At 40.2% G+C, this 23616-nt stretch overlaps 1 protein-coding gene across 1 annotated transcript in view; it reads left to right on the top strand.

Moving 5' to 3' along the window:
• LOC128740195 (lachesin-like) overlaps positions 1-23200 on the top strand; it is an 86744-nt gene extending 63544 nt beyond the window's left edge. Inside the window, exons 7-10 of the mRNA XM_053835724.1 lie at positions 460-609; positions 842-895; positions 22901-22981; positions 23058-23200. Coding sequence (XP_053691699.1) covers positions 460-609; positions 842-895; positions 22901-22981; positions 23058-23200 — 428 coding nt within the window. The remainder of the gene's footprint in view (positions 1-459; positions 610-841; positions 896-22900; positions 22982-23057) is intronic.
• The last annotated feature ends 416 nt before the right edge of the window (positions 23201-23616 follow it).

The following is a 23616-nucleotide window of genomic DNA, read 5'->3' as shown; positions in this document are numbered from 1 at the left end:
CAATGGCATAGCATCAGAGCAAATGCTAACATTAGAGCTGGTTCCTAATTTTATACAAACTGAAGTGTTGCGAGCAAGGATTTGAAAAGGATGATAATTTAGATTGGTAATTGCAGTCTCTGAAACGTGGATAGATGCATGAAATCTTAACCAAAGTGGTGTCACGCTACAACTATTAGTCTAAACTGTCGTTGAATGGAGTGGTGAATTTGAACAACCATGCCATCCAATGGAGGGAAAGGGGTAAACGAGTCGTTTTCATATGATTTTCCGCTGAGTATGAAAATCTCACCGTCACAATTATGCAAATTTAACAAGTCGTCTGTTTTGCTCCATTCGCTTTCAGCACACGCAGCTTGGATAAGAGTGTCATTCTCAAACAGTGTTTCTTTCGATGTTTTCTTCCCTTTTTCACGCCATCTGGATGCTGTTTCGGAACGGGAAATGGATTCAACGAAGGTGGCAAATACGAACCGGTGCTGATAGACAACGCATACAAAGTGGTGATGAAGCTGAGCATCAAGGTTGTGAGCCAGGCCGATTTCGGCGCGTACAAGTGTATCGCTAAAAATTCCCTCGGGGAAACCGACGGCACCATCAAACTATACAGTAAGAATCGCTTTTCCGATATCGGTACCGGATACCTACACCCGCTCTGTCTTCGGTTTGAATTTGTCTGTCAAATGTCGAAGCCCCAGTTTACCCTCCGGTGCCATTTCGATGCTCACCGTGCAGCGGAAACGGAAGCTGCTGCACAGTTGCTTTGACACATAAACATGAAAACTGTTATAATTTGTTTTGCCTGTTCGGTTTTATGGTAATCGTTGTTTTTCCGTTTCAGAACTCCCAAAAAGTGCAATCAATTCGATCGAGCCACACGAAGGACGAAGAAAAAGTACGTATAGAAAGTAAAAGCTTACCTAATCCACCTAATGCGGAAAGCCACCTATGTCGTATGACTAGTAAAGTATAGTTTATTGAAGTTTAGCGTTAAAAAACCAAAAGTATTTTGTCGTTTTAATTTTTCAACTTGGGCCAAAATACTTTTCTAGCACATTTCTATCAATATGTTATATTAATGATTTATATGGATCATTCCAGGGGTTCACAGGGGTCCGATCACTTTATTTCAATTTTGATTCATTTGAAAGTACCGTCTCAGCCGAGCCATGTTATATATGAGACATTTGTACAACTAGTTATTATCTACAATTTTGCTGTATCTTTTGTAGTTACGGAGCTTAGTTACTAATGAGGTATTAGCATTGTAGCTCCGTAACGACAAAAGATACAGCAAAACGTCATCCAGCAAAATTGTAGATAATAACTAGTTGTATAAATGACATCATAAAATGCTCCATATAAGGTACTCCGGGATAAGCGGGAATACGGGGTAAGTGGGAACGCAGCTCATAGCTCGCTTCAACCTGATTTTCTGCAACTGAACCTTTCTAGAAATGAAAGATACAACTCCAACGCATACACTAAAATTAAAGTTTAAATGTAATTGGCTTTCCAAACACCAACATTGAACTTTAAATTAGGGTGTCGTTTTCAATTTGCGTTGTAAGTTTGACGCACTTTTATATAAATGATGTTTTGGTCCCAGGTGTTCGTAAAACTACATGTTTTTCAGGCACTACCTAAACATAATTAGTGTATCAACAAGTTATAACTAGTTGTATAATTTGGTAAATGGTTATATCGGTAAAACTTCAAAATGAAACCAAAAAGGGCTAAGCCAAGGAGATCCAAAAAATAAGTCCATTAACATGGCTTATGAGGGAGCAAACCGTTTGGGTCCATTCAGGCGACACATAACCGATATTATGTAAATCTGGGAAGGCAAAGTTGATATCATTAAGCTAATCTGCAACTGGAAGTGGAAAACTAAAGCGTAATAGCGTCTATTTGTTATTATACTTTTACTATTAGATCAGTCGCATTGTGCATGATAGAACAAACAGATCATCAGGGATGGCACCTCCTCAGAAGAAAAAAAGAGAAGAGAAAAATTCCAACTGTGCTCAGTCTTCAACGCGATTTATTCTGCTCCGTTTCATTTTAACTGTGCTCTTTCTTGCTGAACGCAGTTGTATGAGCAACCGCACACTGTGCTACTCATTGAGGAGAATGTTAATACACTTTGAATACGTTGATGCGATGCGCTGACGTATGACAACTACGGGTAGTTTTAACATGGGTAGTGCGTTGAGAAAAAACGACGATTGTCAGTAGCGGTCATTGCCATCAGAAAAATATTAATCCATTAATACAGTTGAATCATGATTCTTACATTTAGTATATTCAGTTGAGTTTGGCTGCCCGTGAACGCAACTGCATCATATGGTTAGGCATGTCACAATGGCAACAGTGCGAAAAATGTTATTTAGATATGGCAACATTTGAATTCCCATACATTTGCTTCTTGACGCGCACCAACAGGAAAGTCCCATTAAAAACAAAGGCAATTCTCCGCTAAGATTCAAAATTTAACGACTTTTGATTGTCTTGACGGCTCTGAGTCTATAGTTGCTGTACGCGCACCGGTTGTTTTGTTTTCACGTTTACTGCTGTAGCTACCGAGAGGACCGGGAGCAAAACCGAAAGTTGCTCATTTAAAGAGCGCATTAAGAAGTTTTTCTGCGCGTCAGTTTTCCTCATTGTGTTTAGTCTGTTTCTCATTGTGTGGATTTATTTCTCATTTCTGAAAGCAGTTCTGCTCATTGTGTTGAACAAAAAAAGTTGCACTTTTTGCACAATGAGTGAGGAAATAACAAGCCTGCAGATCATAATCGTATTTACGGACTATTAAAGAATGGTTAATCATAAATTACGTCACGCAAAAGTTGGATACAGCTATATATTCAACTACATTCCGTTACAATCCTGAATTACTGCGTAATTGCTCACGAATTGTGGTCTATATTCGTTATAAAGTCGCTCGTCGTACTTAAATAGTAATCTGATGTTGTTACGGCATATTTGCATAAACCAATAATAGAAAAATTGTCTTTTGTGGCAATGCTTCAACGTTTCTGTATACTAACACACATAAATTTCAGTTATTTTGTGCTTTTTAATCACATTTGAATATACAGTGTGACACATATACGTTCGTACAAAAATCATTTGCAACGGTATATACAATTAATACAATTAAACTAATATCATGTATGTGTGTTATCATGATTTAAGACTTATTTGACGTAGTTTCATCTTCGTATTGTGTCTCGTTCGATGTACAAGTACCAATGTTTGAGTTACGGTCGTTGATAATAAATAAATTCCGAAACGGTGTTGCATGCAGCACTATTTCTCGTTACCACAAACATCTCGGCATTAAAAGAGGATTTGCAAACTGTGCAGTAAAAAAAACTTGACGAGACAAGATCTGTTGAAAACCGTAAAAAACCCGGAAGAAAACGAAGCGTTAGAGCTGCAGAGGTCAAAAAGGTTGTTCGAGAGCGAATTCGTCGCAGTTGCGATCGCAACTGAATATCAACAAGGAATCTCTTCGTTGGATTTTGAAAATGGATCTGGATGTAAAAGCATTCAAAAAACGTAAAATCCTTGGATTAACGGAAGCAACAAAACAAAAACGGCAGGAAAGATGCAAACTGCTGCTCCGTCGGCACGGTGATTCCGAAGTGCTTTTCTGATGAGAAGTTGTTTGTTCGCCAAGCCCTGCATCGTGTTCAAAATGTCTAACGTTCAGGGAATGTATTGTGAAGAATATTACTGCTTTCAACAGGATGGCGCACTGCAAATCTTGTGTAGACGTGGTGCAAAGCCAATCTGACGGATTTCATATCGAAAAAGGAATGGCCTCCTAATTCTCCTAATTTGAACCTCTGAATTTTTGTATATAGGGATACATGCAGCAGAAGCCCAAGGATGATAAAAATCATAATTTGGATGAATTTAAGTTAGTTATCAACATGATATGAGATGACATTTCGATGGAAACAGTGCGTACCGCATGTAACGACTTCAAAAAGCGTTTGAAGCGTATTATCCAGGTAAAAGGCGATTCAATACAGCAATGATTGTTTTATGCGTTCCGTATCTATGGGTAAACAACTTCTAAAACTAAAATTCGAAATAAAGCCTTTATTTATAAGAATATATGTCTTTGTTTTTGTTCGAATATATATATATGTGTCACACTGTAGGTCCCACTCGCCCCGATAAATGAGGCAAGTGAGATCTATCGCCATGATTTTGAAAATTCTCTTTAGATTTATTGCATGTAAATCGATAGTCGCTTTTCGTAATTGAACCTTCGAAGTGATAACCCTGAAGAGTTTCTGTGCTACAAGAATTTTAAAATATTCTCAGTTGTAGATTACACAATCAAATGAACCCTAACTATGCAATTTTTAGGTCCATTTGTCCCGGGGTACCTTAAAATTTTATACCTTACCTTATAAGGTACCCCGGGGCAAGTGGGAATACGGCGTAAGTGGGAACGGAGCTCATAACTCTCTTCAACCTCATTTTTTCCAACCGTACCTTTCTAAAAATGAAAGATACAACTCAAATGCATGTATTAAAATTATAGATTATTTATAACAGGCATTCCAAACATCAAAATTGGACTTTGAATTTGAGCGTTATTTTCAATTTGCGTCGTAAGTTTCACGCACCTTTCTATAAATGATATTTTGGCCACAGGCTTTACGTAAAAGTACATGTTTTTCTGACAGTAGGTAAACATAATGAGTGTATTAACAAATTACACCCGACAACTAGTTGTTTAATTTGACAAATGGCATTAAAAAAATGGGTTGAAATAAGGTTGGCACTTCAAAGCACCCGGGGCAAGTGAGACCTATTAAAAATAAAGTGTTTCAGCACAAAACTTCCTGTCTTAATACATTTTTTAGATGAACTACCGAACATTTTCAGTTCAATTACATAATATTTATACCAGTAAAGCTTTAAAATAAAACCGAAAAGGACTAAACCAAGGGGCCCCAAAAAAGAAGCCCATTAGCACTGCTTATGAGGGAACAAACAGTTTGGTCAGATTTTGGTTACACCTGAATGATGTTAATTGAATTTGGAAAGGCAAATTTGATATAATTAAGCAAATCTGCAACTGGAATTGAAACAATAAAATGTTGTGGTTATTATAGCGTAACTATCTCTTATGAGTAGCTCTACCGAATTGGGCATGGTAGAACAAACAGATCATAATCGTATTTTCGACCTGTTAAACAATGGTTAATCCTAAATTATGTCTCGCAAGAATTGGATATTCAACTACATTTCATTACAATAATGCTTTACAGCGTAATTGCTCACGATCTGGGTTTTATATAAATTATAAAGTCGCCCGTTGTGACCTTATTTTGTTACGCTATTTATGACTGAGCCCTTTGTACAAATATTGTTTTTGCTTGCTTCTTGCAGTGCTTTAACAGTGCTGTATATTAACTTACACAATTTACTATTATTTCATGTTTTTTAATCAAATTTGAATATAGCCCCATTTACCGGGGCCAGTGGGACCTATCGCCATAATTTTGAAAATTCTCCTCCAGATTCATTTCATGTAAGTTGACAGGCCTTTTTCGTAATTAATCCTCTGAAGTGATACCACTGAAGAGTTTCTGTGCTGAAAGAATTTTGAAATAATCATAGGTATAGAAAACACAGTGGAATAAACCCAAACTATGCATTTTTTAAGTCCCACTTGCCCCGGTGTACCTTATACCTTTATATTATATATTTATTATTTTATTATTATTATTTACTAGCTGACCCGACAAACTTCGTATTGCCACAAATTAACCTGTGTTGTACATAAATCATGAATCTCGGATGATCTTTGTCACTTCTCGAGTTTTGCAAGCCCCCCAGTGGGCGGCGCTTCCGACGGCGGGTCACCGGCAACACTCGCGACCGGCTCGTCCTGAATGATCTAGTGTTACTATAGATAGTTTTTGTGGTCTTGTTATTGATTAATGTTTTATGGAAGAGTCTCGAATTTCTCGAGTTGGATTAGTTTTTGTGTTTCGCAAAAATTTCTGTTTTATTTGTATGAGAGTCCATATCCCCCTACCACAGGGGTGAGAGGTCTCTAACTATCATAAAATAAATTCAAGACTCAAAAATCTCCTACATGCTAAATTTGGTTCCATTTGCTTGATTAGTTCTCGAATTATGAGGAAATTTGTATTTCATTTGTGTAGAAGCCCCCCTCTTGAAGTGTGGAAGGATCCTAATTCACCGTAGAAAATATTTTTGCCTCCAAAAACCTTCACATGCCGAATTTGGTTCTATTTGCTTGATTAGTTCTCGAGTTATGGGGAAATTTGTGTTTCATTTGTATTGGAGCCCCCCCTCCTAATGTGGGAAGAGGTCCTAATGCATCACAGAAAAAATTCTTGCCTCCAAAAACACCTACACGCCAAATTTGGTTCCATTTGCTGGATTAGTTCTCGAGTTATGAGGATATTTGTATTTCGTTTGTATAGGACCCCCCTCCTAAAGTGGGGAGGGGTCCCAATTCATCATTGAAAAAAAAATTGTCTCCAAAAACACACACATGCCAAATTAGGTTCAATTCGCTTGATTAGTTCTCGAGTTATGAGGAAATTTGTATTTCATTTGTACAGGAGCCCCTCCTCTTAAAGTGGGGAGGGGTCCTAATTCACCATAGAAAATTTTCTTGCTCTCGAAAACCTTCACATGCCAAATTTGGTTGCATTTGCTTGATTAGTTCTCGAGTTATGAGGAAATTTGTATGGAAGTCCCCCCTCTTAAAGGGGAGAGGAGTTATAATTCCTCTTATAAAGAGGGGAGGGGTCTCAATTCACCATAGAATAAATTCTTGTCACCAAAAAAACACCCACATGCCAAATGTTGTTCTATTTGCTTGATTAGTTCTCGAGTTAGGAGGAAATTTGTATTTCATTTGTACAGGAGCCCCCCCTCTTAGAGTGGGGAGGGGTCCTAATTCACCGTAGAAAATTTTCTTGCCCTCGAAAACCTTCACATGCCAAAGTTGGTTCCATTTGTTTGATTAGTTCTCGAGTTATGAGGAAATTTGTATGGAATCCCCCCCTCTTAAAGGGGAGAGGAGTTACAATTCCCCTTATAAAGAGGGAGGGGTCTCAATTTACCATAGAATAAATTCTTGTCACCGAAAACACCCACATGCCAAATTTGGTTCTATTTGCTTGATTAGTTCTCGAGTTATGAGGAAATTTGTATTTCATTTGTATAGGAGCCCCCCCTCCTAAAGTGGGGAGAGGTTCTTATTCATCATAGAAAACATTCTTGCCTCCAAAAACACCTACATGCCAAATTTGGTTCCATTTGCTGGATTAGCTCTCGAGTTATAAGGAAATTTGTATTTCGTTTGTATAGGAGCCCCCCTTCTTAAAGTGGGGAGGGGTCCCAATTCATCATAGAAAAAAATTTTGTCTTCAAAAACACACACATGCCAAATTTGGTTCCATTTGCTTGATTAGTTCTCGAGTTATGAGGAAATTGGTATTTCATTTGTACAGGAGCCCCCCCTCTTAAAGTGAGGAGGGGTCCTAATTCAACATAGAAAATTTTCTTGCCCTCGAAAACCTTCACATGCCAAATTTGGTTCCATTTGCTTGATTAGTTTTCGAGTTATGAGGAAATTTGTATGGAAACCCCCCCTCTTAAAGGGCAGAGGAGTTATAATTCCCCTTATAAAGAGGGGAGGGGTCTTAAATTACCCTAGAATAAATTCTTGTCACCGAAAACACCCACATGCCAAATTTGGTTCTATTTGCTTGATTAGTTCTCGAGTTATGCAGACATTTGTGTTTCATTTGTATGGGAGCCCCCCCTCTTAGTGGGGGGAGGAGTCTCTAACCATCACTAAAACCTTTCCTGGCCCCAAAAACCTCTACATGCAAATTTTCACGCCGATTGATTCAGTAGTTTTTGATTCTATAAGGAACACAGGACAGACAGACAGAAATCCTTCTTTATAGGTATAGATATATAGATATATTCAAATTTTCATCATATATATATATATATATATACAGTAGACTCTCAGAAAAGTTAACTCTCTGAAAAGTTAATTGTTCAGAAAAGTTAAGCGTATATCAGCTCTCATGCAACGTAATCAAAACGTAGTCGCAGGCTACGAAAAAACAAAAGTAAACTAGTGTAACCGATTATTTTAAAGTTAGTGAAAGGTATTATTTTATAAAAAACTTTTACGAAACTAAGTATAAAGATCATAAAGATATTGCTACATATTTCTTTCCATTACAACTTTCAGATACATAAAAATATGTATCCTATATCCCGGAACGCATTTTTCGCTTTTGTATTTATCATTTTCAATGACTTTTAGGACTACTCAGAAAAGTTGATATTATATTCAATTGTGATATTATATGACAATTGTGTCATAGTCCTAAAATAGCCGCAGCCATGTTATCATTTCGCGTGACTATAACACAAATTTAATAGCGTTTTATTTAGGCCAAAATGCACTCTGACATACAGTAAATGTTATCCAACCAATTGGTAGGAAAATCTTGTCACGACTAAATATATTTTCAACGTAAATCATGAATTTTGTTCAGGCTACCGCTTAAGGTAATACGGTACATGGCCCAACATGGCCGAATAAATGGCGTCCATGTGAGAATATGGGTGCCATCGATCCGGTCATGTTGGATTCAGTACCGTTTCACCTTAATAGGTCGAAAATACTCTCACGTACCCTCTTTGCTCCATATGACTTGCGAAAGGCAAAATAAGCTCGATTTCTAGCTTGAACGCGGCGTTGAATCTCCTTACTCGTGTTGTTACCTGCAGTGAGTAGCAATCCCAAATATATTAACTCATCAACCGCTTTAAGCTAATCCTCATCAATATTGTGCTTATTATCTGTAACAGACGAATATTGTTCTATCGTGAGCCTTTTGTTGGTATTCGTCAGTCCGGCAGGACAAAGGGATGAAATCAGAGATCTCCACTCCACGGTTACTCGCCATGGCTTTACCAGTCGCCATGACAGGTTCTGGTCTACAGTCCGGATGTCACTGGCTAAGCTGCGTCGCTATGAGCTCCTGGGTCTGCCCCTTCAACGCTGTCCTGGCGGATTCCAGTCGAATGCTTCTTTGCAGATCTCGTTCGCTCCTTTCCTCAAGGTGTGTTCCATCTATGATTACTTACGTTCACGAATTTTGTGTGCTATCGGCCGTTGATGACATCAACGAATGAGTTCCTCGTTGAATATCCAGTTATTAGACCACCCTAGCTAGACGGTGTTATCAGACCACCCTAGCTAGAATGGTGCGCCCTAGCTAGATGTTTTCGTGGTTTCGTGGTCAAGCTAATAAACACCTGCAAAAAAGAGTCCTGGAATTCGTTGATGTGCTCCAATCTATGGCGGAGAGTTTTGATATAGTCTACACATGATCAGGCGCAGAATCCAGCTTGCTGCCGCCGTAGACAAGCGTTGACCTTCTCCTGAATCTGGTTGAGGATTATCTTACAGAGTACTTTGAAAATAATACAGAGTAGTGTGATGCCACGCCAGTTACCGCATTCAGTTAGGTCACCTTTTCTAGGGACCAATATGTCCTGCATTCTGTCCGCCGGAAAAGTTGCGGATTTACATATATTGCTGAAAAGCTGATGCATCATCTGGGCCAATAAGCATGGATTAACTTTAAGCATCTCGGCTGAAATACAGTCTATCCCTTGCATTCTATTGGATTGGATTTCATACTTTTGATAGCTGTTTCAATTTCATTCAGTGATGGCGCCTCAGAGTTGATGCAATTTTAGCGACGAACTATTGGCGTCATACACTGCTGGTTTTGTTGAATTCTGACATTTGAAACTCGAAAGAGTTGCTCAAAATGCTCAACCCTTGCTTAAGTTGCTCTATACTCTGCTGACCATAAATGTCCTTTAGCGGCATATTTGAATTCATACTGGCACCACTAAGGCGTCGAGAAATATTGTACAACAAACGTAGCGGTCTCTTTTTCTTCATGTAGGGAATTAGACCATGCACTCGCTTCTTGCATAGAAGCTCGTTTAGCAGCCGTCTCCAGTTCGGCGTATTTCTGACGAGCAGCTATCTTAGCCGAAATCCGCTCCCTCCGCCCGCCCACCACCGGGTGACTGTTCGATAAAGGCCCTCAGGATTCTCCAATCGGCGGACATCGTAACGGCACCCAACTATCTCCTCTCGTCTTTGAACTCCACAGTGTTCAAAATTGTTAAAAAGTGAGTGGGTAAAAAGTATGTAATTTTGAAAGGGTCTTTTGAGAAGTTTATTAATAAAATATAACGCATCTTTCTGCACTATTAGGGTGCACCTAAACTAGTAATATAAACTTTTGTTTTTTAAATACGTTCAAAAAAAATATTTTTCTTTGGAATAGTTGCAGATCATACTGATATAAGTAACTTTTTGGAACATAGTGACTATCTCTGTTTTACAGATTGCGAAATATAATTATTTGTTTAACAAGAATTCTTTAAAATCAATTACGCTCAATAACTTTACACACGATTTTTCCATGGCTTTCAAATGTTTTACAAAGTTATTCAGTATGTTAAATACAAATTTTCTCTAAACGCTGTTTGTCGCTAGGACGCATATTTAAGGAATTAAAAAAACATTTAAAATTCAAAAGTCCTTCTCTTTTGACATGAATGACAACGTAAGTTAGCGGCGCCGATTCACTGTCTCTTGCTCCGAGAAGGTTTTACTAGTTTACTTTCACAGCTTACTGCTTGGTACATAGCAGAAAATATGGCACATGCGCAAAAATTTCTGTATGGGAGCCCCCCCCCTGCTTTAGAAGAGGAAGGGGCCTCAGTACACAATAGAAAAAAATTCTTACCTCCGAAAACCTCCTTTGTCAAATTTGGTTTCTTTTGCTTGATTAATTGTCGAGTTATGAAGAAATTTGTGTTCCATTTGTATGGCAGCCCCCCTTCGAAATTCACCTCTCAATTCACCTTAGAAAAAAATTCTGCCTTCTAAAACCCCCACATGCCAAATTTGGTTCCGTTTGCTTTATTAGTTCTCGAGTTTTGAGGAAATTTGTGTTTCATTTGTATAGGAGCCCACCCTCTCACGCCCTCCATAAAATTACTCTTTCACCCCATCCATAAAATTGCTGATCATTTTATTTACCCAACGACACATAAATTATCTTCAGGTTTGGTTGAAAATTTTCGGTGAAATTCATATCAATTATTCAGCCTTCACCATTGGGCTGGTTTTCATTCCGTCCAACTGGCTTGTTGTTATTACTCTGTATTTGAGTATGCTATAAATGAGCAAAAATTTAAAAAAATTGAGCACGTTATTGTTCTTGGTGTTATGGTAGACCTAAAACTAATATTCGACAGGCATCATTACGCTCTGTAAAGGTAAGGTAAGCTATTAATTACTTTTTATAACAATATTTTTTACAATTACGGGGGTACGGTAGTAGAAAGTAATGAAACTAAGGCTTTGATAATGTCTGAAGGACTTGACAAAATGTGAAGGGGAAAGAGCGAAAAATTAGGCAAGAAAGGGTCAATGAAGCAATACTTGTTAAGTTTGTACAACGTTCCTCTTTACTTAAGTAGGGGGATTCTCGGATCGAACCAATGAGGGTCAATTATAATCGGGTTGGAATCCAACTTTTCTCCAAGGCCTAGTGCATCGCAGATGTTGGCGCACCTTGGAACCACAACGGACTGGATTCTTATGTGTTTAAAAGTAGATCAGCTAGGACTAATATGCTTTAATTACTCCATTGAAACATTTTGTCAGAAGATGTATCACTAATTAACAAATAAACAAATATGTCATTTGTTCAAATTGTTGGATGAAAATTATTTTAAATTTAATACAAATTTAATTAAACTTACATCTATTTGAAAATATATATACCTATTTACGAAAATATCGGACCATGAGAAATTAATTAATCCATTACATAATTTCTATAATTATACGGTCTTCTCAATTGATTAATTGTTCAGTAAAAGCAATGACCAGATTTTTCCAGAAATAATATATTTATTTCTTCGATGAAATCAAGACACTTCTCTCCTACGTTCCCAAATCACACTGTATGTTTATTAACCTCATCATCCAAATAATCAAACGGAAGGGTCATTACATCGCGTTCTCCAATTACCATTCACTCCCACCGGCTACTAAATCATTTCTGCGTTGTTTTCTTAACGGCCTTCCTGGCGTCAAAAATAATTTGATGATTTGTGTTTATTTAAAATTGCCCAGCTCAAACACGCCAAAAACTAGCTCCCGGAATGGTATATAACCTGTCGTCCTTTTGAATGGGGGCGACACACATACGAAGTACAACACCGTAGCACTTTGCCTACCGTCATCGTCCGACCGGAGAATTAGCTTGCCGCCGTCGACTTTATCGCTGTCATCTCTTTTGCAATCATGACGGACCAATAAAACGTTTATCCACCCGCAAAGAAGTGGTCCTAGAATGTACATATTTTGCTAGGCTGTTGGCACGGGCGAACCTTGCTTTCAGTGGTAATCATCTTCTGGCTAACAGTGATTCATGTAGGACCGTCGCTTACCAAATTTTGCCGAATTTTTTAACCATATTCCATCAATTTTTATGCACGGACTCTTTCTGGTTTTGTTTGATGGTTAACAAACTATTGAAATTCGCATAATCCGACACCTTGATAGTTAGATCAAAGCATTTCTTAGAAATTTGTGCGTCATTCACAGACTTCATGGGTCACGTTGTCTATGCAAACAATAATTCAATTAAAGGTCGGAGCTCAAATATTTCCAAAGTCCCCCCCAAACTCGGCGGTTTGACGGTACCCAAAAGTAAAAAGACGATTCCCGCCAACACGAAAAGCGAAAAAAAAAGGAAAGCCTGACTCAACAATTGGATTTCTAGATTTCAGCAGCATTTAACGACACGCACCACAGCACAGCTTGTTACAGCTTGCCGCTAACAATCAGTTGCCGCTGTTTGGCTCATTACTGTCCGAGCCCTTTTAGCGTCCCGCACGCCATTGAGCAACTACTGGTACGAAGCTAATGTTCGCTCAGTGGGTGTCATCATGTAGATCCGGGAGGGTGAGCCAATGAAAATGGTTAAGTCTAGCAGAAGGGAAAACCCCTAGGGGAGATGTTTACGAATGTAAGCAAAACATAACGGAAAATAATAAAAAGAAAACCGTAGACGTGCTGATTATTAGTACAGGTACAGGCGAATCAGAATACCCTGGATACGTGTTTGCTTGGCCGTCTTGCTACGCAAGCCAGTAAGCTAGTCTATAGGTTATGTTTGTCGCACGGCTCCGTCATGCAGATGGCAGACCTTTGTGACCTGTGAAGTCATAAAAACATATAAAAAGCCGCCGGTAATAAGCATTGTTCCATCGAGCGGTACACTTCGAGACAAATGTCTGGTAGCATACAATTGAGTGCAGTAGTAAATCGAATTAAAATAGCGAAGTAAAATTACTTTCACTGCCATTTGAAAAAGCTTATGAGTCTCAAACTTTTACAGCTCATTTGAGATGTCAATTCTTTACTACGATTTCGCGTGATTTCCGGAATGACTAATAATGGCGACCCACAGGAAGTCATGATACTCAACGTTGATTGCTGAGTGATCCGTATCAGCTTCGCCGGAAAATGAAACCACGAAAGGAATGGAACGTGTGGCTACTTTTGCTTATTTCCTAGAACACAATAAAGTGACGTATTTAATGAGCCGAGAAAAGAAGCGGCACCTCATAATTGCGACCGTTATTAGCAACCTCCGTAAAGGCAAATAGCATAGAATAGGATATGGTTTCTTTTTGACTTTCGGCATTCGTACTGACTGAGGATAATACCTATTATTAGGATTTATTTTCAATCATTCGTGGTTTTGTGTCAGAGTAAAAAACGATGTTTCTTGGCTTTTCAATAAAATCTGTCTCACATATTACCATAAGCTGTGCTTTCATTCGATTAGATAATTTTTAATTAGTGATTTTCGGCTGGGCAGCCTTCAGAGAAAATTATCTAGATGAAAATTTGATGCTTTTCCGACATTTCAACAGTTTGTTAGTGTCTTTTTCAAGGAGTTCTGTGGCAAAATACATTTTTGCTGAAAAAGACAAAATGCACTGTCGAAACTTTAGGGAAAATTTTCTTTTTTTATATATGACTAGCTGACCCGACAAACTTCGTATTACCACAAATTAAGCTGTGTTGTACATAAATCGTGAATCTCGGATGACCTTTGTCACAATCTCGAGTTTTACAAGTTTCTGGGGAGTTCATGGGTGTTTTAATATACAAATTTTCCTCACAGTAAAGTAGAAAACAACTCCCCCCATTGCTTAGCCTGATAAAATAAAGCGGTTAGCATTTCAATATTCGCCATCATTACAAACCATTTCGGGGGGAGGGGGCTGCTTCCCGCAGTGACCGGCGCTTCCGACGGCGAGAGGGGTCCTAATTCATCATAGAAAAAATTCATGCCTGCAAAAACACCCACATGCTAAATTTGGTTCCATTTGCTTGATTAGTTCTCGAGTTATGCAGAAATTTGTGTTTCATTTGTATGGGAGCCCCCCCCCCCCCCTCTTAGTGGGGGGAGGGGTCTCTAACCATCATAAGAACCTTCCCTGACCCCAAAAACTCTTATACGCAAATTTTCACGCCGATCGTTTCAGTAGTTTTCGATTCTATAAGGAACATACGGGCAGACAGACAGAAATCCATTTTTATAGGTATAGAGTCTATACACGGCCATTACATATACAGTTGATATTTATATAACGCGGGTAATTGGGACCGCGTTATAAGAAGCGCGTTATACAAGTACACGTAGCATATGGAAATTGAGTTAATTGGGGCTATACCTGAATTTTACGAAATTTTGAATCAACTCGACCATGGTTCCTTTGGGAAAGTTGTCAAGTACATATTTTTAAATCTTACAGATGCTTGGTGAGACAGAAAAAATCGCCTCTTGGTCTTCCAGAGCTTCCGGAACATCCGGTAAATTTTCATTTCTGTGAAGTCTTCTCATAGCTTCCAAATCCTTTTTAAAGTCCATATGGCTTATTATTTGGCGTAAAATAAGTAAAGTAAACAATCCGTGCTATTGAGAAGCCAACATACGATTCTCCGACAAATACGGAACATCCGTAAAGTGGTCAACGAGCGATAATTGTTCTTTGAGTTCATAATTATGGTCATTCAACCTCGAACAATGAACAATGACCATTGAAACCATTGAACAATGTGAAATAGGAATATAAATTCAGCGGTTTATGACTCAACCTGGCCATTATGAAATGCATCAAAAGATCCGATATTAAATGATTAAATTTGATGATCAAGGGCATCGAACTGCTTATCGCGTTGAGGAAAGCAACAAAGTTTTCGTAGCCTGTACGCTCTTACAAGAAGCCCCATTCTGAATTGTCCAGGAAAAGATGAAAACAAAAGCAATAGCACTTCTCTCACTTTTTCTCAGGCAAAACCCATAAAAATATTAAATACCGTCAACGCGGATTTCGGAATGGCCATGGCTAACTACGATGGTTAGATTTATGTTAAAATTTTCCCAGAAGAGCACAATACCTGGTGAAGAGCTTATACAAAAGTTGATATATTTGCCATTAGATTTGCAAGTATAGTAAATGTTACCGGTAGTTCAGTTTACTATACCACATCTATCAAATTACACTAGCAAAATTGGTAATTTCAACAAACTTGCGGAATAACCTCGTTTATTTGTCAGCGAACATTTGCAGTATTCGCATCATTTCTGTTTCTAAATCCGAAATGGTTTATATCAAACCTTTATCAAATTGTAACGCGGACTTCAACATGAATTTTCACTTATTGTTCACTTTGACGACACATCCTAATTTTCCAGTGAACGTTTTGGCGGCCATGTCGGGTCGTGAGCGGCCTATTTAGTTGAGGATTGCTGATATTCCGTTTCATTTTGATCTGTTACAAATTAAAAACATTTGCATTTCCAGTGACCAATTTCAGGTAAGCTTTGAATTTTCTCCCGGTAAACCATCCAATGGCCAAATTGAATCACAAATAGTCGAAATATACTTCTAGTGTAGTCAAATTACACTCAAAATATTCACGATATGTTCTGAATTTTTCGGAGGACCACCTTATGGCTTTCTAAGGTCGTTTATTTATTACTTTTTTTTTAATTCGTTATTCACCAATTTTAACCAACTTTACCAATACGAAAATTTCGACGGATATTCCGGAACCTCCAGCAGGTCAACCCGTAACTTTGTGGTTTCCGTATATCCGTATATCAGAGAGTTAACTGTTATGTGTCCTACAACTTCTTAAAAGACACCACGGTCGTATCTGTTCAAAATCGCTCAAAACTCGAGTTTAGCCCCAATTAACTCAATATCCATATGCTACGTGTGTTTGTTATACACGGAAAACCGCGTTATAGAAATATCATGGTACCCGCGCTATAGAAATCCGCGTTCTACAAATCCGCGTTATACAAATCTCTACTGTACTCTTTTTTGGAAAGGGAATAAATCGGCACCAACTTTTCAAAAGGGCTAATCTGCAACATGTAAACCAACCGAATGAGGGTTTCTTTCCCTATGCTAGTCCAGCAAAAGGCAACCCTCACTCGGTTTGTTTACATTTTGCAGATTGGCCCTTTAGAAAAGTTGGTGCCGAAATGTCTGAGGCGTAGAATCACTAATTGGATGAACTGGAAAATTTCGATATACATTTTGGTCTGTATATTGGGTTGTGCAATGACAGGTGGGACCATGCATTTTTTTTTTTTTTTGATTTTAGTCACTTTAACCAGCTTGGGTCATTCGTGACTTCTGCGGCGTTGAGATTTGAACCCGGGTCCTCGGCGTGAGAGGCGTGAATGCTAACCACTACGCCGGGACTGATCTCACCATGAAATTGTTTATGTTTATATGTTCTTCTAGCGAAAATCTGTAATTGATCACCATTTCCCTAGTTGGTTGGTGAACGGCTGGATAATGCGCAATTCAGACCGCATAATGGTCCTTAGCCTCTTATGCAGTAACTATTATCCCTACCTATCACGGTACCAGCCACAATACGAGAAACCTTAGCGGAGATCGGGTAACCAACCCCGGTGAAAACTAAGGTCGTATGTTGACAGGGAAGGAGGCACTGTGTTATCTCAGCAATATAAGAGGACATGGAATGGATATACTTGGTAGCTGGAAGTGCAGATCGCTAAATTCGTCGGTAGCCGGTAGTGACAAAGTGCTACTTGGTCGGTTAAAATCTCAAAAGTTCGGGATCGTGGCACTACAAGAGATCTGACGCAACGGCGAGAAGGTGTGGAAGAAGCCTAATTTTACCAAAGCGGTGGAGCGACCAACGAGCTGGAAACGGGCGCTTCGTAGTGACGTGCAGAATGCAGGATCGCGTAATTGATTGGAAAACGGTCAATTACACCATCATAAACGTGCGTTGTCTACACGAAGGTAGACCCGACGACGAGATGGAAGCGCTCTATGCGAAACTTAAGGCAACGTACGACAGCTGCTCGCCATGGACATCAAGATCGTCATCGGAGATGTGAACGCTTAGGTCGGCAGGGATCCAACGTACAGACCGGTAATCGGGCCCAATAGTCTACACACCAATAAGAACGATAACGGCCAGCGATTAAGCATTTTTGCAGCTTCACGAGACCTGGTGATCAGAGGCTGTTTCTTTCCTCGCAAAGACATCCACAAATTCCCCTGGAGATCATCTGATCAACGAACCTTGAACCAAATCGACTATATTCTTACCGGTGGCCAGCTTTTCTCGAACATCCCCAACGTACGCTCCCTACGAGGTGCGGATATCGACTCGGACCATTACCAAGTAGCAGTACATTTGCGCTCAAAATTATCGATGGTTTAAACCTCGCGATAAAACCGCCTTCCTTGGTTAAACATTCGGGAATTAGATGCCGAGAGCTACTCGCGTGTACTGGATGAAGCTTTGCCTTTCACTGTGGAGCTTGATGCCTCAACCCTCATAGACGGATGGAGTAGGATATGCCCGGTCATCAATGAAGTCGTAACCGCGGTGCAAGGTGAGGCAACCTCGAGCGCGCGTAATGATTGGTTTGATCAGGAATGCCAGAAAGCAATGAAAAGGAAAAAAGAGCTTGGAAAAACTATCTAGGCATTGCCACGAGAGAGAATTTGGCCAAGCATCGACGAGCGCGAAAGGAGTTGACCATGATCCTGGCGCCTGGGAAAAAAGGAGAAGGTGGACAGAGATCGTGAAGAGCTAGAACAACTATCCCGGGTTAATGAGACGCGTTAGTTCTATGAGAAGAAGATGAACCAATCTCGTAACCCAACAAACATTGTTGTACAATAGCGATGTGATTATTCTACTGCTATTAGCCGTATAGCAGTTGAATAAGCTACTTTTAAACAAAAATGTTTATTGGGAAGGGGCACACACCGAAGCCCGATATGTATAGGGACGAGGAGGGTGGACGACAGTAGTAAGGAAGTAGTTTTTCGATGAGCATCTTAACGGCGATAAAACAGAAGGAGACGCAACGGAAGTTAACCTAGGAGTGCCTAAAAACGATAACAGCGTGCCGGCTCCCAATCTCGAAGAGATCCGGCTTGAAATCGGTAAGCTGAAGAATAATAAATCCGTCGGGAATCCGGCAGAACTCTACAAAAATGGCAAAGACCCACACAACGGTACTTCAATGGATAATTTCAAAAAGAGTAAGAGTGATAGGCTAGATTGCTGTAATTACCGCTGCACTAGGCTGGTCAACACTGCCTACAAGGTGCTCTCCAAGATTTTGTTACTTCATTTATCCCCGATCGCAAAAGAATTTGTAGGGCAGTACTAAGTGGGGTTTATGGAGGCCCGTGCTACTGCGGATCAAAGTTTTATTCATCGACAAATCCTTCAGAAATGATGAGAGTACAAAGTGTCCATTGTCTAAAGAAACGCGAGTGCGAAGAGCACGTGCTCGCCGGCGCAGAGGAGCGATACGCCAGCAACGACACACTGAGTTTCTATAAAATGGTGAGATGCAGGAATTTTGTCATGCCTGTGATGTGCAATGATAGTGCTGGTAACCTGCTTACCGACAAAACGGTGGCTGCAGCCAGGTGGAAGGAGCACTTTCAGACACTGTTGAATGGAGACGTAAATACGGAGATCAGCAGGGACAGGATAGGAATTGCAAGCGATGGTCAAGCTTTGGAGCCACCAACACAGGAGGAGGTTAAAAAGGCAATCAGTGAGCTGAAAAACGGCAAGGCTACTGGGAAGGACGGTATCCCGGCTGAACTTCTAAAAGCGAGGAGCGAGCGGTTGTACAAAGCAATCCACCGGATCATTGTCAGGATCTGGGAGGAATAACGAATACCGGAGGAGTGGTTGGATGGCCTCATTTGCTCAATTTTCAAAAAGGGACATCGACTGGAGTTTGAAAACTATAGAGGAATTACATTGCTCAATTCTGCCTACAAGGTGCTTTCCCGTATCCTGTTCTGCAGACTGAGACCGTAAGCGGAGTCCTTCGTCAGCGAGTACCAAGCTGGTTTTCGTGAGGGTCGCTCCACGACGGATCAGATGTTTACACTGCGTCAGTTGTCAGACTAGTTCCGGAAGGACAACTTGCAGACACACCATCTGTTTGTGGACTTTAAAGCGGCGTACGATTCAGTAAAACGAAATGAGCTGTGGCAGATAATTCTAGAACATGGTTTTCCGACGAAACTAGTTACGCTGATTCTTGCAACGCTGGACGAATCCAAATCATGCGTTAGAATAGCAGGTGAGACCACAGCTGCTTTCGTAACATTAGATGGACTGAAGCAAGGGGATGCACTCTCTAACCTGCTATTCAACATTGCCTTGGAAGGTGCATTACGAAAGGCAAACGTGGGAAGGAATGGTATTATCATCACGAAATCTCACCTGCTTCTTGGTTTTGCGTATGATGTCGATATCATCGGAATCAACCGTAGAGCAGTGGAAGACGCCTTCAGGCCTTTTAAAAGGGAACCGGCGAGATTGGGACTTACCATTAACACTGCCAAAACGAAGTACATGGTTGCTGGTGGGAGCCCAAATGGTGTTGGTGCCGAGGTGGAGTTAGATGGCGAACGATATGAAGTAGTGGTGGAATTTATATACCTTGGTACACTCGTGACATGTGACAACGATGTAAGCCGCGAAGTGAAACGATGAGTTGCCGCCGCGAATCGGGCTTTCTACGGATTACGTAGTCAGCTGAAGTCCAGTAGTTTGCTAATTCGCACAAAACTGGCGCTCTACAGAACACTAATCCTCCCGGTGGCCCTTTACGGACACGAATCATGGACACTGAAGGAAGCTGATCGGCGAGTGCTTGGGGTTTTTGAGCGTAAAATTCTAGAATCTATACTTGGTGGCAAAATGGAAAATGGAGTGTGGCGCAGACGCATGAATCACGAGCTGTACCAAGTATAAAAATATGCTGATGTAGTACAGGCTGCGGTGGTGACCAGAATGACCGACGAAAGAGTAGCCAAAACTATTTCCAGCAGAAACCAGGCCGTAGACTCCGAGGCAGACCCCGCACCCGGTGAGTGAGTGCTGTCGAAGACGATGCACGTTCAGCTGGTGTTCGTGGGGATTGGCGAACGGCAGCCCAGGACTGACGGTACTGGGGGACCATAATTCGTTCGGCGTATGATCGGTAACGGACCGCTGCCTCTAAAGTAAAGTAAAAGTACAAAGTATCCAGGTATAATATTTCCGTACAGTTCCGGGCAGCGTACGATACAGTCGAACGCGAATAGCTATGGCAGAAAATACACGAGATCGGTTTTCCGGACAAATTGACGCGGCTGACGCCACTCTGGAGTATTGTACCATGTGTGTGTGTTTCGGGGGCACTCTCGAGTCCTTTGAAAACGCGCAGAGAGTTGCAATAGGGGGCGGGCTGTCCACTATGTTATTCTACATCGCTATTGAAGGTGCGATCCGGCGAGAGGTCGAAACGAGGGAAACTATTTTCAGCATGAGTAGTCAACTCTTCGCAGACGACCTCAACATTATTACTAGAAACCTCGGAACGGCGGAGGCAACATGCGCCTGACTGAAAACGGAGGTTAAGAGGATTGGGTTACAAGTCAAGGCGTCGAAAACCAAATGTATGGTAGCAAGAGGCTCCCCAGCCGGTACCAACTTGTATATTATTATACGAAAATTATCGTAAATGTCTTTTTATAACTTCGGGAAAGTAAATAAAGCCTAATGAAGTGAGCCCAAGTTGATATTCCATCGTTTATAATGATAGCAGCTGACAAATGTACTATTTTCAGCACAAAGTTGTACAGCTGTATGAAGCTGGTCGCGCTTAATTGGTTTTTATCGTATAAAAATACTTATGTAAGTATATTGCTTAAATTTATTCCTCAGTGTGTATTTCGCCTCCAAAATGATACGGATAGGCGGATTTTGCGCGTCGAATACTACTTTGTTGGATACGTACCGGTACATCATTCTCATTTGTAACCTCAATACACATATGAAAATGCGGGCTGGGTCCAGAGAAAGCAACGTTCGCCTCCCACGGATAGTCACTATTGACGGCGATGAACTGGAAGTGGTTGATGAGTTCGTATATTTTGAGTCTCTGGTCACCGCCGACAATAATACGAGTAAGGAGATTCAACGACGCATTCAAGCTAGAAAGCGAGCCTACTTTTTCCTCCGCAAGACGCTTGGATCAAGAAGCATACGCCGCGGCACAAAGCTGACGATGTACAAAAAGTTAATCAGACTAACATTCCTCTACGGACTTGAGGCAGTAACTTTGCTTAAGGTAAACATTTGTGCACTTGCTGCATTTGAACGAAAGGTGTTGCGGACTAGTTTTAGCGAAGTACAACCGGATAGCGGAGAGTGGCATAGGCGTATGAACCACGAGTTGCAGACACTACTTGGAGAGATTGACATCGTCAACCTGGCAAAAATTGCGAGACTATAGTGGGTCGGCCATGTTGCAAGGATGCCGAATCGCTTTGCAGTGAAATTCGTTCTTTTCAAGAACCATCCCGGAACCAGGAATAGAGAAGAAAAACGTACAAGATAGCTTGAGCCCGACTTGCGTGTGTCGGGACGCTCAACGAATTGGCGACGAGTAGCCCAGGACCGAGTACAGTGGAAAGGAATTCTAGTTACGGCAAAGGCCACCCTGGCTCCAAAGCAGCTGCACGGGCTTGATTAGTTTTGCATTTCATCAGCAATGGACAGGGCAAAGCAAGGCCTTGGATATAAATGTATTTAAGAAATTGACCTTTCTTTGTCGACAGACTTCGCAGCCGATTATCAGAATATAGGACAATTACGGGGCAATGATCCCTCCGAATCTAGCAACACCGCCGAGATTTGAACAAACGACGATTGGATTGTCAGACTCTATGTTGTGGACTACCAGGTTTGGCAGACGGAATTCGTAGTCTCTTTTATTCTCTAGTGTTCTTATGGAACTGCGAGTTTTACATCGAGTGTGGCGTAAGTGATGAGTGTGATGAGTCCCTTAAGAACACTAGAGAATAAAAGAGACGACGAATCCCGTCTGACAAACCTGGTAGTCCAGAAAATAGTGTCAGACCGGCATCAGACTTCGAAACCAACATTGGCGACTACTGAGTCTAACTGGGCCAATGGATAGTAATGTAACTTAATTCAGTTAAATCATTACAGTTATTTTATAATTTAAAATCCACACTGATTCAGAAAAAAAGAAAATAAAAAAGATTAAAATTTTATAAGATTGGGATTACCTATAAATATTATGGTGTTTATGTTTGAAGCGAAATCTAATTCTCCCTATTCTATTTACAGATAAATCCCGCAAAGGCCATAATTTTTACGAAACTAACGATTTAATTGACGACGACGCTGAAAGTACTAGTAAAAGAAAAGGTAGACAACTTTCCTTTCTGGGCGAAGTAATGAATCTTATAAATTTTACATCAGATAACCATGCGTTTATTTTTAGATTTGATAGTTGGAGGGAGAAATGACGACAGTTTCGAAATATCTAGCTCTGGTGCTGACTGGTTACCATTTGGCCGTTTCAAGACGGTACCCCTCCTGCAGGTTGCGTTGCTGATAATTACAATTCTGCCAACAACGGTATGACGCTCGTAATGAAAAGGTTTCGATTTACCTGTATCAGTTAGGGCTACTAACTTGTAAGTAGATGTTTTTGTGGACAAAAAAGGATGAATGAGACTGCTTGATCGTTTAGCTTAATTATATATTATACATATTAAGACGAATACATTGAGAAAGGGTGAAGCAACTATATAATTTATCTATTACTAACACCAGTGTTTAGTCTTGCGAAATATAATATGAGTGGCTAATATGGTACAGAGAAAATTTATAGTGCTTTAGCTGTTTTTGTATATAACTGAGGACATTGAATGGTAAAGGATCTGAAACAAAAGCAAAACTTGAAACATATCGTTAGCTAATTGCTATGTTATAAAAAAAGTATTAGAATGTAAATGATTAATCTACGATAACGTTATAATGAACCAGGGAAACATCAC

This window comes from Sabethes cyaneus, chromosome 3 (assembly GCF_943734655.1).
Source record: "Sabethes cyaneus chromosome 3, idSabCyanKW18_F2, whole genome shotgun sequence".
NCBI classification, from domain to species: Eukaryota; Metazoa; Arthropoda; class Insecta; order Diptera; family Culicidae; genus Sabethes; species Sabethes cyaneus.
Note: the sequence above shows the minus strand (reverse complement) of the source record. Positions and strands in the feature narration are given on the sequence as shown.